At 39.0% G+C, this 16,672-nt stretch overlaps 1 protein-coding gene across 3 annotated transcripts in view; it reads left to right on the top strand.

Annotated features, from left to right (window-relative positions):
* Window positions 1-16,672, top strand: part of SNCA (synuclein alpha) — a 63,598-nt gene that overhangs the window by 7,011 nt on the left and 39,915 nt on the right. For all 3 annotated transcript variants that reach the window (XM_039551482.1, XM_039551483.1, XM_010411887.4), the window contains exons 3-4: window positions 1,019-1,060; window positions 8,504-8,649. In XM_039551482.1, the coding sequence (XP_039407416.1) occupies window positions 1,019-1,060; window positions 8,504-8,649 (188 nt within the window). The remainder of the gene's footprint in view (window positions 1-1,018; window positions 1,061-8,503; window positions 8,650-16,672) is intronic.

Here is a 16,672-nt window from a genome sequence, read left to right as displayed (position 1 = left end):
AATAAAATGTCATCCTATCTCTGGAAGACTAGGTAAGATGATTAACTAGGAGCCATAAACTCTGTTAATTGCACACTGTTAATCATCATAGGTCACAGATGGATACTAATCCCTGAAATGTAGCCAAATTATGGAACCTGACAAGGGCAAGAAGAAGGCTGGTAGGGAAAAAAGACACCAAGTTATGTTTTAAACAGCAGTAGGTGCTAATTTGTTTCTCTTCCTCTTAAAGATGCAGGAGATTGTTCCTTTTCATGCAGCATGTTAAAAAGTCAAGGTTTTTTTGCATGTGTGTTGCAGAAATCAATTTGGTCTTAAGCATGGCAGGGTTACATTGCTTACACAACTTGTCTTGTGTTATGGCTCAGTCTAGCACGAGTTCCAGGTTGCTGCCTGCAAATCAGGTGTGAGCTGTGACATGTGCTTGTGACAACAAGGACACTGGATGTGGCAGACCTTGGATGGGACTGATCTCCTGCTTGAAGTTTCTGTTCTGGATTAGTTGATGTCTGAATCTGGCTAGCACTATCAACTCCCTGTGAATTTAACCTCTAGGCCTTTCTGTAGTTCAGTAGTGGTTGTCAACCCCTGCAAACTGAGATTGGGCAAAGGTGAAACTGTAAGGATCTTCTGGAAACTGTGGCTCAGAGCTTCTCCAAATGCATGCATGAGCCTCCTTAGGATGTTAGCATGGTTTCTGTGCAGTCACCTCTGTGAGTTCGCCAGGTGGGAAGCTTAATGCAGCTGTTAAGAAAATGGCAAGGAAGTCAGTATGTACTGCAGAAGTGTTTCCACTATTATTCACCTTTCCACAGTCAGTACCCATCCATGCAGGTGTTCTTTACTGATGGCTTTGCCTCTTGTCTTAGACAGAATTTCTTTTTGATTTTTTAATAACCTTGGAAAATATTGTGTGCAACTGTATGTAATCTACATATTAATCCCCCTTTATCATCTATCTAGTCTTTACCAGTACTTAAGAATATGCATTCTCAACCTAATATTTTTCTTTCTTTAGGTTCCAGGACCAAGGAAGGAGTAGTTCATGGTGTCACAACAGGTAAGATAATTATCTCTTGATTTCAGCTTATTTCCTACATCTGATTAACCAGCCATTTAGCTCTCAAAAATTCTAGGTTTTTGAGAGCACTGCAATTTGTGAAAGTGAGAAATACGTAGGAAAATTGAGAGATCTGGTTGGGTGGGAAGATTGAAGGGAAATGGCTTACAGGAAAGAAACAAATTTCAGAGTTTTGATTTGAATTTGTCACAGTTATGTGTTTTGAAATGTTTTTTTAAAACTGACTAATATCTCAGTAGCAAGAGCACTTTGAAACTTGGAATTTAATGCCATGCATGTATATTCACAATAGCATTTCTACACCAAAAAAGAGTAGATTTGCATTTTAAATTGATTTGCAGGGATCATTTTAGGTATGAACTGTAACCAATAACCAAAAATTTGTTTTAAGGGGCAAAAAGAATGGAAGTCTTTGATTTATACAGAGTGCAGAAAAGCCTTAACTGACCATAGGGCATTGAATAAAATGTGTAATTTTCTGCTATAGAATGTAGGAGTTCTGGAGATGTGAAGAGAATGCATGGTCAAGAAATGTAAGTTGCTTTTCCCCTGACAAATTAGAAAACAAATAAGTAGCAGAAAAGGATTTTTTTCCTTAGTGTACAGCTGGTGTATCATTCAGCTGTTCTCACACAAGCCAAAGCAAAGGATAAACAATGGTAGGTAAACAAATGTCACTACTTAATACACAACCCACATAAGTGATTGAAAAGTCAGTCAAGAGCACTTCTAGTAGCAAAACAGAACAGAGTATCTAGGATGGTCTTTCAGAGTTTGGCCTCAGGCTGAGCATGCATGCTGTTATGAGATACCAAATCTCAGCTTGTTAAACCTCAATTAAGAGAAATATTCAGAGGGATCATTTCTATGACCAGCAGAGGATTGCAGTAGAATGAGATTTGGGGCACATATATCCAATGTCACAGATGTGGGAGCAGCAACTGACAGCAGTAGGAAGCAAGTTAATAGAGGTGATGTTCACCAAGCTGGGATGTGATAGAGTCAAAGTCAAGGGCATTTGCGTGTGTATGAAACATGCTGAAGCACTGGGCTTCTGGTGGGCTGACTCAGTGGGGGACTTCTCTTCCTCATCCTGAAAGGAACTGATCTCAAATGCTGTACCTCTCTTTATGTGATGGCAATATGTTTAGTGAGGCAGGAAATTTTCAATTGGTGAATAGAATTTTTAACAGGTTTGAAAAGATTTTGAATTTTGTTCTGGAAGGTACAAAACAGACTGTAAAGCTAAACATAAGGGGAATACCTCTGTTACATGCTGTGCCTATGAATAGAAAATGTAAAAAAGTTACTGTTAGGCAAAACAGTAGCTGCTCCTCACACACTTTAGGAAACAGGTGACACAAAGCAAAATGCCCAAAACTTGGGAATAATGGGTTCTGTGCCACAGTTTGCTTCCTTCTGGCCTTTCAGGCTGCTTGGGATTAGTTTGGCTGTTGAATGAAAATGGAAAATGAACAGGGGATGAAAAGGTTGAAATGTGGCTGTGAGAAGAGAAGACTTCAGGCAAAACCTAGAGAGCATGGCTTCCAAAATGAAACAGCATAGACTTGCTAGTGTAAGAATAGAGGAACTGCTTGGAGATGTTTTAAGAAAAAAAAATAATAGCAAGTCTATAAATAGCTGTTCTGGCAAGTGGAGAAGGTAGATAAAAACAGATTTGGGTTCACTGTAGTGATTCTGAGGTGTAATATGAAGACACTCAGAGATAGTAGTGAAGTTGCTGTAGAAATCAAATCCATTTAAATCAGTGTTGTTGCAGTTAATGTGATAAAAATGCCTTTTAAGTCACTTATAAAGACCTACTTGTCTCTTTTCATATGACTGGAGTTCACAAGTTGTAGTGGTCTTATGGTACTAACTCCCCAGTTCATCATGTGAAACCTGAGGTGAAGTAAACACTTTATGTGAACAAAAATGGTTCAAGGGGTTGGAGACAATCAAATGCAAAATAGAATTACAGATCAAAATGAGTATGTGCACAGTTGTGCAGTCAGTCTTTTCTTGGTGTCTGAGTTTCAAAATCTTGATTGTTTTGCTATTTTTGAGTTAGCTGTGTGTTAACCCTCTATGCTGGTGAAATGCCTGTGAAATGACACGCCTTAAAGGGTTAAAAAACCTAAATGCATTCTTCAGTCAGTTAATTTCCAAACCCAAAATTACTAGACTGAGGTGTTTCTTGCTTTAAATGTGACCTGATTGTACCAGGTTTAGTGACATCAAGATACTGTGAAATGAGGACTCCAGGCTGTGGTTCACAGGAATATGGTGAGTGTGTTATTTGTCAGGTCACCCTTTCTCAGAACTTCTGATGATAAAGCAGCTTTGCTTATTGGTTTTATGGGATGTTTGCTTGTGTTTAGACTTGCCTTCGTAATTAATATGTCTCCTGGCCTTTGACTGTAAATGCATAATTCACCCATCTTGCTTATCTCCCAAAAATGAACTGTATCAGAGATGATATATTTACAGTCCATCTCCTGATATTCTAAATAAAGTAAGTATTTATTTTAAATATTTACTATTTACAAATATTTACTACTTGTACATAAATCAGAACCAAAAAGCCCTTAGTCCTTCAACCATGTGTCTGTGTTCTGAAATTGACTGAAGACACAATATTGACAGTTATAAACCAATAGTGAAGTGTTTTTCTTAATTCTTTTATCTGATCATTCCTATTCTTCTTAACATTCTTATTCATTGGTGTCCTGCTCTTTAACTCCCTCAGGTATCTTACAGAAAATTGCATAAATTAAAGAACTACCAATATATTTGTGGCATCTTTGTAAGTGAATTCTTCAAGTACTTAAGAGAAACTTATTGTTTGAAACACGTACTCAAAAGTATATTTGGTACAGTAAGAGTAATTTCATTAATTCAGACAAGTTCTGTGGTTTGAATCTACTTTTACTGTCCAAGGTTGAAAGCAACTAGTAGTTGTTTTGAATTGCTCCAGAGGTTTTACATTGATACCATATGCTACCCAGTTGTCTGTAATAAGTAGGGCAAAGTCAACTTTAATGCTAATACTTTTTGCCCAGTGCTGTAGTCAGTATTAGAACTTAAAGTTAGCCTTGGTGTGGTCATTGTACACTGTCCCAGGGTCATTTAATGGAAGGGATAGTCTCTGCATAGATAGAAGTAGTAATCAAGCCATAACACAGCAAAGCTCTGCAGAAGCTGCTTTACTGTGGTTCTTAACACTGTGATGCAAAGCAGATATCAATTTTACAAAGACTTCATGGCTTAAGATCATTAAGCAACCTGGTATTCAGATGGATTTAATAATTTGGAATCAACCCCTTGCATTCCAAATTGATTTGTTTGTGTGCCCTTAATGCTTTCCCCATTGCTACTTAGTGTAAGCAATAAAATATATGAGACTGGAAACCTACTTTGATTTTTCTTCTCCCGTCACTGGGGTTTCAGAGCTGGAGCGTCACCAGGCTGGAGCTCATTATCAGAGTCACTCTGGTAATGATGTTTAGTTATTCCTTAGAGACAGGAAAGACGGCTCTCTCCTTACTATAATTGCTTTTGCCAATCTGTGCTATTTATATAGTTTGCTGAATTTATCTTCATGGCTCTGATTTCTGAAGCAGTGTGTGAGAGATCTTCCATGGTAACTCCTGTGTCAGCTTTCTTATGCTATGTCTGCGCAGGTTTTGGCTGGGATGGAGTTCATTTTCTTCATAGTACCTGGTATGGGGCTGTTGGGAATTGTGCTGGAACCAGAGTTGATAACATAGGGATGCTCATTGCTGAGCAGGTCTTAGGCATCAAGGCATTTCCTGCTTTTCACTTCACCCCACCAGTGCGGAGGCTGAGGGTTCACAAGGAACTGGGGGAAGACACAGCCAGGACAGCTGACCACAGTTGACCAGAGGGATATTCCACACTGTATGGCATCCTACTGAGCAGTGAAACTATGGGGAAGGTTGGTGGGGGTCATCTGCTTGGGGACTGGCTGGGCATCAGTTTGTTGGTGGTGAGCAATTGTTTTAATTTGCATCGCCTGTGGGATTTATATCTTTCTCTTTGTTATTTTCCTATTATGATTTGTTATTACTATTATTATTTTATTTCAATTTAACTGTACTTAGCCCATGAGTTTTCTTACTTTTACCTTTCCAATTCTCTTCCTCCCCATTCTGCTGGGGGAGGAAGTGAGTGGGCAGCTGTGTGGTGCTTAGTTGCCAGCTGGGGCTAAACCATGGCTGTCTGAAATAGAAGCAATATTAAGTATACTGCTTTTGTTGCTACTTTTATCAGTATCTTACTGTTGTGCCAGTAACACTGTTAGCAGCCTGATTCTTTCCTTTTTCATTTGAGTTTGTATGTACTAAGCCTTTCCTAGGATGATGTGTTTCTGGGAGGAAAAAATGCACTTCAGACAGCGCCTTCCCAAAATACTGTTAGTAGTGGGAACAGCAGCCACTGGATAGTTGCTCTTGGAAGGTGGTTGTATTTGCCATGACAACATAGTATAAGAAATGTGGGTCTAATAATGGCATTGAGAATCAGGTGGATTATACTGCAGCATTCATAGTGCACTCAGTTCCACTCTGTTTTGTGATATTTTGCTTTTGAGGTGCAGTTGCTTTAAGAGCTTGAGATAATGAAACTAATTGTGACTATGACAATCAACACAGTACAACCATGCTTTATCATTTTATCAGAAAGGATGAGTCTGCTTAAGGCAAATAGAGCCCTTGTCAGCATCAAGCCAGCTGCGATTGTCCTTCATGTGTTCTGCCATTCAACATTGTTTGGAAGGGGGAGTTTCCAAAACAGTAAGTGTCACTTCCATACAGAAAAAATTAACAGAATGGAAGGACCCTGAATTATAGAATCATAGAATGGTTTGGGTTGGAAGAGACCTTAAAGATTATCTGGTTCTAACCCCCTTACATGGGCAGGAATGCCTTTTGCTAGACCAGGTTGCTCATGGCCCCCTGGCCTTGAGCACTTCCAGGAATGGGGCAGCCACAGCTTCTCTGGGCAAACCTGTTCCAGTGCTTCACCACCTTCACAGAAAATAATTTCTTCCAAATCTAAACCTGCACTCTTTCAGTTTGAAGCCATTCACTCCTGTCCTGTCCCAACACGACCCGGTAAAAGTCCCTTTCCACCTTTCTTGTGGGCTCCTTTTAGGTACTGGAAGGTCACAAGTAGGTCTCCCTGGAGCCTTCTCTTCAGGCTGAACAACCCCAGCTCTCTGAATGCCTTCATAGGCAGGGTGCTCCATCCCTCTGGTCATCTGGGTAATGTCCCCTGGACTTGCTCCAACAGGTCCATGTCCTTCCTGTGCTGGGACCCCAGGCTGGCAGCAGCATGGCCGGTGGGGTCTCACCAGAGCAGAGCAGAGGGGCAGAATCCCCTCCCTTGACTTGCTGGTTATGCTGCTTTGGATGCAGCCCAGGAGCTCTCCAAGAAAATGAATGAGACAGAGGAAAATAAAAAGTACTGAGATGTACCCAAAACATATCTCCTCTTCTTTTTAACTTTAAAAAAAATTTAAATACTTCTTGGAAAATATGATTTTTGAATCTACTTCTACAACATGCTACTTTATTTTTTAGAGTTCTTTTTGCCATTTGGAATAACATGAATGAGTTTGTTTCATAATGTTACTCAGTTTCTTTCTGAAATACTCCAAGCAGAATTGGGTCTCACCATGCTTTGCAAGATAAAGTGTGTTATTAGGACACACATCTTAAGATACATGTTTGCATGAACTAGTGAAAAGCTTCCTATATAAATTTTATCCATAGAATTCAAGGCTTTTTGTGGTCTGTAGCTGGTAATAATCAAATGGGGCATCTTAAGAGATATCTTTTTGCACTTACTAGCATTAAGTGAGACCTTCCCTGAGGGCAACATTTGCTTTTCAGCAAAACCCACTCTTGATTTTTTTTTTTTATTTCCCTGGAAAAAGCATGGCAATAGAGTAGTGGATGTATACAATAAATTTCTCGTGAACTTTTAGATTATTAGCATGTATAGTGTGGGAGATATTTGAAGCAGATTTCTTCTGTTTCTAATTTCCTACAATGTGTAGTCTGTTGTTCTGCTCTATAATGAAAGCTCCTGGTCATAATAGAGATAATACTCAATTGGTTGCTAACTTTTCCCTTTAACTTAGCTAGAATGAGCATTAAATTATCTGCCTCCATTTTCGGTCAGCAGATATTTATAATGTGGGTCTTTAATTAAAATTGCATATTAGGGATGTTGTTTAGCTTTCTAGCTTTTTCCTAATTCTTGCCATTTAGTATCAATCGTGGTAATGTATGCTGTCTGCCCTGTGATATGGACAACTGATACTCTTTATGTAAGGAATTAAAGAAATGTAATTTATCCACAGAAAGTCTAATTTTCATATGTGCTTCCCAAAAAAAAGACACAGAAATGGTGGCCTAACTTTCAAACGGAATCCATCCCGTGGTCATAAAGGGTACAGATAAAGCCATGAATGCGTTTTATGGATCAAATGGGATTTAGCCTGGAGGAAAGTATAGGATTAGTTAGAATTGAAAAAATATATGATGGATGTTTTTGAAGACCATTCCCTTGTTTAGAGGAATACATAGGGATTTTTTTGCTGAAAATCTGGCTATGTAACTTGAAGGCATGAACTCATTCCATCCCTTTTCTTCGAGCAGTGTCACTGTAGTTCAAGCTGCTGTCAGAAAGAGCCCTTGGGGATGAATGAGCAGAAAAAACCCAGTGATATTCTGAAAGGTAGAATGGCAACTGCTGATGTATATGTAGGCTAAATGAGTTGTTGTTTCCCTCGGGCTTGGAAGTTAGCTATTAATCCCGTTTGCTTTGGCAATCAGTCTTTTTATAAATTAGTATATTATGTATCGGCACTGGGGCAAAAATCTCAAGGGAGTCAGATAAAAGGTTGTATTTGAAATTCTCTGGTTGAGCATTGATAGATCTGCTTTTTAATGAAATATATCTTAAAAAATAAAAATAAAAAGAATAATCAATGTTTTTTGAGTCTAATGTAAAAAAATCTTGTCTTCTGTGCCCTGTATCGTGCAGCAAGTGTTTGGTGGACTAATTGGAATGCGTTTCCAAACTAGGATATATTATGCAGTGAGTTGGACATAAGAGCACCTAAATAATGATTTTTCTTCCCTAAAGTGCAGTTAGACATGAATGAAAATGTCAGATGTCTTTCACATGAAAGAAATTGAGCCCCAGCTAAGGCTTATTTTTACCTCTACTGCTCCAGTGTTACCAGATGGATAGTTTAATTTCTTAAGATCCACTTGGGGTACAGAAAATGTAATGGCTTTTCATGATGTTGGGCTGTCAGTGATAGATTCTCTGAAAAACTTACAGCTCCCAGAGGCATAATGTGTTTTTCCATCTTATGCTTCTCCTCAGTGGCCGAGAAGACCAAAGAGCAAGTGTCTAATGTTGGGGGAGCTGTGGTGACGGGAGTGACAGCGGTGGCGCAGAAGACAGTGGAAGGAGCAGGGAACATCGCTGCAGCCACTGGCTTGGTGAAGAAGGATCAGTTGGCCAAACAGGTTTGTTTATTTATGGTCTTTTCCAGGTGAAGAAGTGAGCAAAGAAGGCCTCATGAAGAGGCAGATGGAGTGTTTTCTGTCTGTCAGCAGTATGAATGCTGGATGATTTGTGTTATGCCAAACAAATGAACAACAAAGAAAATGTCTGCTGTTTATAGCTTGTATTTTCAGTGGCTTTCAGGATTTGGGAACTTGAGTAGGATTAGGCACGGAACTTTATTATTCTGATATGTCTTAGTCATGGATCATGGTTTAAAGTGTGATCTAGTGGTGATTCTGAACTCAGCAGCCTCTAGTGGAGGCCAACTGCTGTAGGATAGCTGTGTAGCTGTGTGGAAAGACAACTGTTTTTCCCAGTAACTTCAAATTTAAAAGCAACCTGTTAGCGCTGAAAGGTCAAACAGCAAATCTCGGGTTTCATTTGTATCCTTTGTGGTTGTAGAGAGAAGGGTTTGTGTGCCAATCCACTGACTGGTTAGACACACTGCATCTAAAGTAAAGGTCTAGCTGGAGAGTCACTGTCTTCCTTAATAGACTGACTGTCTCAAAAATGCCTCCAAATATTCTCGACTATCCAGATTAAATTTGCTCTAGCTCATCCTATAGAACACTGTAGGTATTTTTATTCCAGCCCCAAGGTGAGTATAAGTATTTGTGCAATATGAAGTGTTACCTCATTTTTGTTGCTGATATACTGTAGTTATGTTCTTCCACTGACACTAGGTGAAAAGTGACCCCAGTTGGCAGGAATGATGCTTTCCAAAATGTGTGTAGTGTTTTTTGGAGACAAAAATAACCCAGAAGAGACAAATACCTCCTTTTGTGCTGTTTTCTATATGAACATTTAAGAGTTAGACAAAAATAAGATTAGGAAGAGTATTTAGTATTTACACAAAAATACAGCTGTCATGGAATTTAGCATGAAGTTCTATTTTATATCTTATTTCCAGTTAGTGTCCAGAGGAGCTGTAAAAATTGAATCCCTAAAAACTTGGGGTTTTTATCCTTATTGAAGTGTACTCTGTGTCTGTCTGACAAATCCTATTGGTGCTTTACGATGTGGAGCAAAAAGGGATGTTATGTTGTGGTAGGTATTCATGTCACTGTGGTGTATTGTCTTGGAAAACATCTCACAAGTGGGTTTTATTCTATTTCAAATCAATATTCCTGGGGGATTTTTTAGTCCTCTTTTATTCAGCTATAAATAAAATGTTGCTTTTGATGTGGTCATGGACCTTTGTGAAAGCTGTGTGGGAAGATTTGCAAAGTGGAGAAACTAATGAACAGCCAGGGGATACATGAGTATGGCATGGTCACAGTAGTCTCTGCACTTCGTTTCTGCTAAAGCTCTCTCATAGTTTTATGATGAGAATATTCTTTTCTGTTCACAGCTCTTGAAACTCAGTGTAATCAGGATCATCATTGCTTTAATGCACAATTACCCCCTTTAGTATTGACCATAACTAATGCCTTTTTATCCCTCTCTGTAGAGAGAGATCCCTGTAATTATAAAGTATAAAACAAATGTCTGCTGACTTTCATTTAAATCTGTTCTCTGTATTGTAAAGCTTATATTTAAGTCTTGATGGCTGTAACAGAATAAAATTACATCTGTGAAATGAAAGAACATCCATAATGTGCATGCATATTATTCCTATAAATAGCAACATTATTCTGACCTGGTGCTTTGTTCTTTAGATATGTAAAATCATTCATTCGAGTCTTGATACCGATATTTTTAGACTGAGATTCTCAGTCATCTATGCAGTATGGCCATGTAGCTGAGGAGTATCTGTGGCTCCTCCTGGTCTGCCTTGCCTCTGTCTTTTACTGGTTTTGCAAGGGATGAGTAGCCATTTTGAAAATGTTAATATCAAAATTGAGTCACAGAAAGTTATTTTAAAACCTAGTGGGTTTGCATTCCTTTGCAGCTCCAAGGCCCATGAGATAGATTTTTGCTTGGGTTTTCCCGGTTAACTGACAGCTGGGTAGGGCAGGTGTGGGCATCCAGAATAGCAGTGGGACACAAGTCCCTTAAAGGAAACAGGGTGAGTTTTTCTGAAATAGCAGAAGATGCCAACCAGGCATCCAATCAAAGTATCAGTGTAACTTTTTTTTCTGTTAGGTTGTGTCTTAAGGCAGCTTGCCTGTGTGAAAGCCTACAGTCTTGCATGGTGACTGGCATTTTTCTTGTGCCGTGATGGAAGTTTGGTTTTGACTTTCAATAATTAAAAACACTCATAAATTTTTGGGGTTTTTTTTTAACCTGTGGCTACAACAATAATTATGCAAAGGAAATATGAAGCAAATACTTGGTAAAATTCTTTCTTGAGAAACTTGTCCAAGCTGGCCTAGTGCAGCCTTAAAAGCTGGTGTGCTTTGGAGCATGAAGCACAAGCTTAAGCATCCAAGTGAGGCCAGGCTGGAGGGCTGCTGTGACACCACGCTGTCACCCACCTGCCCTGCAGCTGGTGTAAGCAGGCAGTGTGGAGTGACAGCTGAGACAGTGAGAGACAGGGATGACTTGAGAGTGCCCATCTGAGGCTGCCTGGGGGATTGCTGCTTTGGCAGAAACCCACTGCTAGAAACAGCCAGGGTAGTGGTGGTAAGTACGCTCAAATTAATTATAAAAGGGCTAATATACTGCAAGCAGTATTTTACTGAGTGACAAAACATCTATTGTGTGCCTGTGCATGTTTTGTTTCTGTGTACAGTGTGTCTTCTAAATGAGTTTTAAAAAAGTGAAAATTATTGATAGTTGCATTTAATGGAGATTTGTAAGTCAGCCTGAATGTATGGATACAAATGGGGGGGGGGAGGGGAGGGTACCAGCAAATAAGCATCTGGTGTATAACATTACATGAAAACAAAATATGGATTGCAAAGTCTGTTGTTTTCAGATAGGTAATTAACTAATTGAATTAAGTTCTTAACCTCACTGAATCCATGTCATTTGGTTCCCTGGCATCTCAAGAATAGATGTAGCCAACTTCTATGATTTCTATGCTGAATAATTTTACTGTTCTAGCATGAAAATTCCCAGTCAAGCTGAAACCTCAAGGTTCTTTGGGTACTGTATGATGATACAGTGCTATGGATTTCATGTGCTGTAGATTTTACTAAAGTAAATAGAAGAACAGGTCTTGTCCTTAAGATTTTTGGGATCTATATGATCTGTATGATCATTTTTGATATCTCCATGTGCTAATTTTTTTTTTCCTAGTGTCTCTTAATTTAACACTTTTGCAGTAAATAGCACTGAAAACACAAGATTACAGTAGCAGGTAGCAAGTAGGTAGGCAATATGCTTCCAGAGCAGGTAATTGAACTCATGGGTTTAATTACAAAGCTTTCACAGAAAGTCTTTAGGTGTCAAGACCAACAATTTAGGCATTAGGCATTTTCTTTTAGAGAAAATATTAATTAAGAGCCCTTGCTAATTGCATTTAATGTGAAAATTAATATAGAATATTAAAAGTGATGGCAAGTTTGCTGTATCTGCCCCTCCCCAACCCCCTGTGTTTTCTGTTGTTCCTTAGAGTTCAAACAGTGCCCCAGCATAAACGTTCAGTGCAGTGGAACCCACAGGTGTCTAGTATTCCACGTCTTACTTTTTTTCCTTTCTAGAATAGCTCATCTTGTGAACCACCAAAATTTTCCACAGACATTATACTTTGTTTAGAGCCAGGGTGAATGAATCCACTTTGGGGAGTCACCATAATCAAATATACAAATATGTAGGAGCCTTTTTGATCCTTTTTACAGGGAATCTCCATGAGACATGACACATTGCTGAGACTAAAGACATGATGAAACACCTTTTAATTTTGGTGAGAGCAACTCAGTTTTGATTAAGACACCAAGCATCACAGTGTACTCCAGTCAGCTGTTACTTGTTCATTTGGGAAATCTTACCAGTAGAAGGAATGCAAACCCTGTGAGTCTCTGAAAATTTGTCTTTCAGTGGCAGAATGAAGGATACTTTTCTTCTTTATTAAACACCAATTTTTTTAAATGTAAGCTATACTTTTTCCTTAAAGATTTCTGGTTTGTCTCATTGCAAATTGAGATTATGGGGTGTTCCCAAAAATGTTTTGATTACCACCTGTAGTTCAAGAAACAAAAAAAGCTGAATAAGAAATCTCGAGGTTTTGTACTTTACACTTTGATTACAGAAACAGAGATCAGTTTAGAAACTCTTCTGCAGAAATCTTATGCAGAAATAACTTAGGGATGACATTTGACTTCTACTTAAGTTATCTTGGGTATCAGTTCCCGAAGTTTGAATACCAACATTAAAGTCCCCAAGACTGCTTTGGTGCTCTCCTTGCTACCTGCATACAATAAAAATGCCTAGCTTGGTAGTTGAGAAGCTCCAACAGGCATTTTCTTGTTTTATCTCTTTTTATCTTTTTGAGACCTATTCAGTGTATTTTCTTTGCTTGCCCTAATACTGACATGCCACAGGGAAAATTCCTGAAACTTTTAAAATTAATGGTTTTTGTAAATAAGATTCTAAAAATAGGTCTAATCATTGCAGGATTTGGTTGTAGGTGAAACCATGTATTTTGCTAGAATATGGAGATCTCCTGGTTCTCTGATCATCTTTATTTCAGTATACTGTACAGGATGCTTGACTTGTTGAAGGATCACTATTCCCTATGCTTCCAGTCTATAGGTTAGTCAATTAATTTTGAAAAGCTTGGCTAAAAACACTAAGGAAAAGCTGTGGAGCAGAGATGCCTGATTTCCTTATTGAGAAAGGGAAATAGAGAGGTTTTTTACTTTTTCATTACATTTTTTTCCTATTGGCAGTAGTCCCAAAAGGCTAATAGACCCCAAGGAAAAGCAGGATGGTAAGTGCAAGTTGCATGAGACTTAAACTGTTGTTCTTCAGTTGGAATAAGCAGGTTTATTGATCTCCCAGAGCATTTAGTATGAGCAAAATATCAAGCCTTGATTTAAGCAAGGAAACTTCAGTAAGATTTTGGTGTGCCAAATGCAGAAATGGCCTCCACCCAATTAACTTCTGGAGTTGATGCTTTTCTGTAGATACTGTAAAGCAAGCAGGCTGTAGGGGCACAGCAGCATCTAACTGCCCTCCTCAACTACTTCTTACCCTTTCTGGCTCCAATAAAATGTCACAGGAGAGAATGGATACGTTTGATTAAATACATCAAGTGATCTAGGTCCATAGTGGGCCTGCCATGCAGTCGTAGGTCTAACCCTTTGTAGCTGATGCAAGCAGTGCCAGTTTGTCTTGTGCAATGCAGAGATGGGATTTCTGGTTGTTCAGGGTGGGCCTTACCATTGTTTTGATGTGACACTCCTGGCTGGTGTGTGGGAGCAATTACAGCAGCAGTTTGGAAGCAAAAAATGATTTGGGTTGGAAGGGACCTTTAGGATTGTCTAGTTCCAAACCCCCTGCCACAAGCAGGGACACCTTCCAGTAGATCAGGTTGCTCAAAGCCCCATCAGCCTGGCCTGCAAGCTTGCATAGCGTGGTTTCTGGTGGGATAACTAGCACATAGTTGGTCTTTCTCAACGAAACCAACATGGTTTAGGTGATTTATAGGAGAAGGCTTGCTCAGATAGTCACAGCTGAACATGAGTCAGACAACACTTGCTTTCAAATTTCTATTTGAATCATAATGTGCAGAGCACGTAGTCTGAGGCAGGTTTTTCTTTTTCCCTTATTGCTTCATTCTTGATCTATGCATAATGTATGTGAGTGACTGCTGCAAAACAAAAAGGATATTTAGCAGCTGTTAGTGATATTTCCTTTTTTTAATGTCTGTAGATTGATTGAGAGTGGAAGAATGATGGATAGATTTCCCATTAGGGGATCCACATTGCTCAGGAGCTGATTCACAGAAGACCCTTTTAAGAGAAAGCTTTTATTAGCTGTTTCTTTAAGTTCTTGGAGGAAGTGGAACTGTCAGTGAGCTGACATATCTTTTTGATTGTAGTGTAGCTGGACTGATTTATTTTGGTAGAGCTTTTCTTACTGATCTCAGAATTAATGATGTGTTGTACTAAAATATCTGTAACAAATTCATTCTATAAAGCTAATCTATATTCTAGAAACAGCAAACTCTGGTTTGTTATGGATCATAAGGCACCCACCAGTAGGTGATATTAAAGTTTTGAATCTGCTTTATGTATACAGTCCAATCTCCTCCTCATGACAGCACATGTATTTTTGATGGGAAAGCTTGTGAATCATCTAAGTTGTACAGAGGTATGAGTGTTGGTAGACCTGTGAAATTGTGTTAGAATCCAGTATGAATTCTGAGTGTTGGAATGCAAGTGGCTTTGATTTAGTGGTTTGAATTTATTTTGGAAGCACATTACAGTTGCAGTTGAGGCCGCTTAATGCAGTTTCATTAATGCAGTTCTGTTTTCTCTTGGTGTTTCCACATGGGCGAGCCTCCCATATGTAGCTTAGTATGTGTTGATACTGCATAGTGGCACAGTAAAGAACAGCATGGAGTGTATGAACCAGACTCCAATGTTTACAGGAAATTTTATTTGATGAAATATGCTAATGATGCTCACAAAAAATATGCTGATTAACAGGAGGGGTAAAGAGATCGTAAAGCCAGCAAGGAAATACAATGGTTTTCTTCTAGCTTTCTTTTGCAAGAGTTTTTTACCTGTCACTTCCTTCTTAGCAGGTATGTGCACATTCTGGTAGGACTTCTGAGTAGATTAATTTTATGTCACTTTGAACACCTCTGTTTGAAATATTTAAAATTAGGCTAGGCAAGATAGAAATGAATATGCATAGAAAATAACAATACTTGGGGGAAAAAAACAGACAGTGGAAGATGGGTGACTGTAGATAGAAGTGCCAGAGTTTGTGTTTGTTGAAGAGTATGCTGAAGTGCTGGTAGAACTTTGAATGGCAACTTATGCTTGACCTCCCTGGTTGGCAGAGAAAATACTTTTCCTACTATGGGGCAGGTTGCCAGTATTTTTTCTCAGAGAGCAAAACAGCAGTATTTGAAGGAAGATCATGTTCTTTCTGTCAAAGCATTTCAGTGCATTGATAGCTGTGATTTAAGCAGAACTTGAGCAAAGAAAACTTGTAAGCTGTTATCACAATATCCTGGAGGTTATTGCTCCTCATTAATTCAGGAGCAAATGTCAGTTTAATGTAAAGGTCTTGCAAGTTTTCCTGGTTTCCTTATGGCTTCCATGCTGTGAGATAACATTTTAGTGCAGACTGATGTTCGGGATCTACCTGCTGCCTTCACTACTTCTGACCATAATGTATTCCTAATTAACTGTGGAGAGATTGAGTTAGGGAGCTTTTGGGTGGCATCATATTGTTCTTTGTTTTCTAGCAATTGCTTAACCTCAGATTTTTTTGATTGTGGAGAAATTAAGTACCCCCATCTTAAACTGAATATGCCTATCTCCCTTGGTCTCCAAAAAGAATTGCTTCCCAGCTGATAGAAGGGTAAACACGTTCTCCACTAGGAATTGTTCATGTCATGCTAATGAGATAATACTTGTAATATCTACAAATAGCAGAACACAATTTTTAATTTTTTTCTTTAACTTGTGAGGAAGAAACGCAAAAGACATTCCCCATCCTTTTACTGGGAGACTGCCTTTTGCATTTATTATGAGAGTTTGCTTGTCTACACTCTGCTCTGTTTCCTCCCTCTTCTTTACTCTGGTCTCCCTTCTACCGCCTATATCCTCCATCTCCTGTTTCTGTGTAACTTACCTAGTATTCCCCCCACAGCACATTCCTGCTGTGTTGATCTCCCCTGTGTAGGTATGGCCATTGCATTATGGAATTCTCTCAGGCTAACTGTGGGACCAGTTCCATTTCAGTGTCCCTGTCTTTCCTATGCATCCATCTATGGGATTCATGCAGTACTCACAGAATTCTTTTTCCTGTTCTGAATAGTTTCGAACCCCATGCTAAATATTTAGGAAGGTGCTATTTGGTGAGAGGAGTACTTTTAAGTTCATTTGGGGGTGATATATATTCATGCCACCTGTATTC

The sequence above is a fragment of the Corvus cornix genome, chromosome 4, assembly GCF_000738735.6.
Source record: "Corvus cornix cornix isolate S_Up_H32 chromosome 4, ASM73873v5, whole genome shotgun sequence".
Lineage (NCBI taxonomy): Eukaryota > Metazoa > Chordata > Aves > Passeriformes > Corvidae > Corvus > Corvus cornix.
The sequence above is the reverse complement of the archived record's forward strand: the minus strand, read 5'-3'. Positions and strand labels throughout refer to the sequence as shown.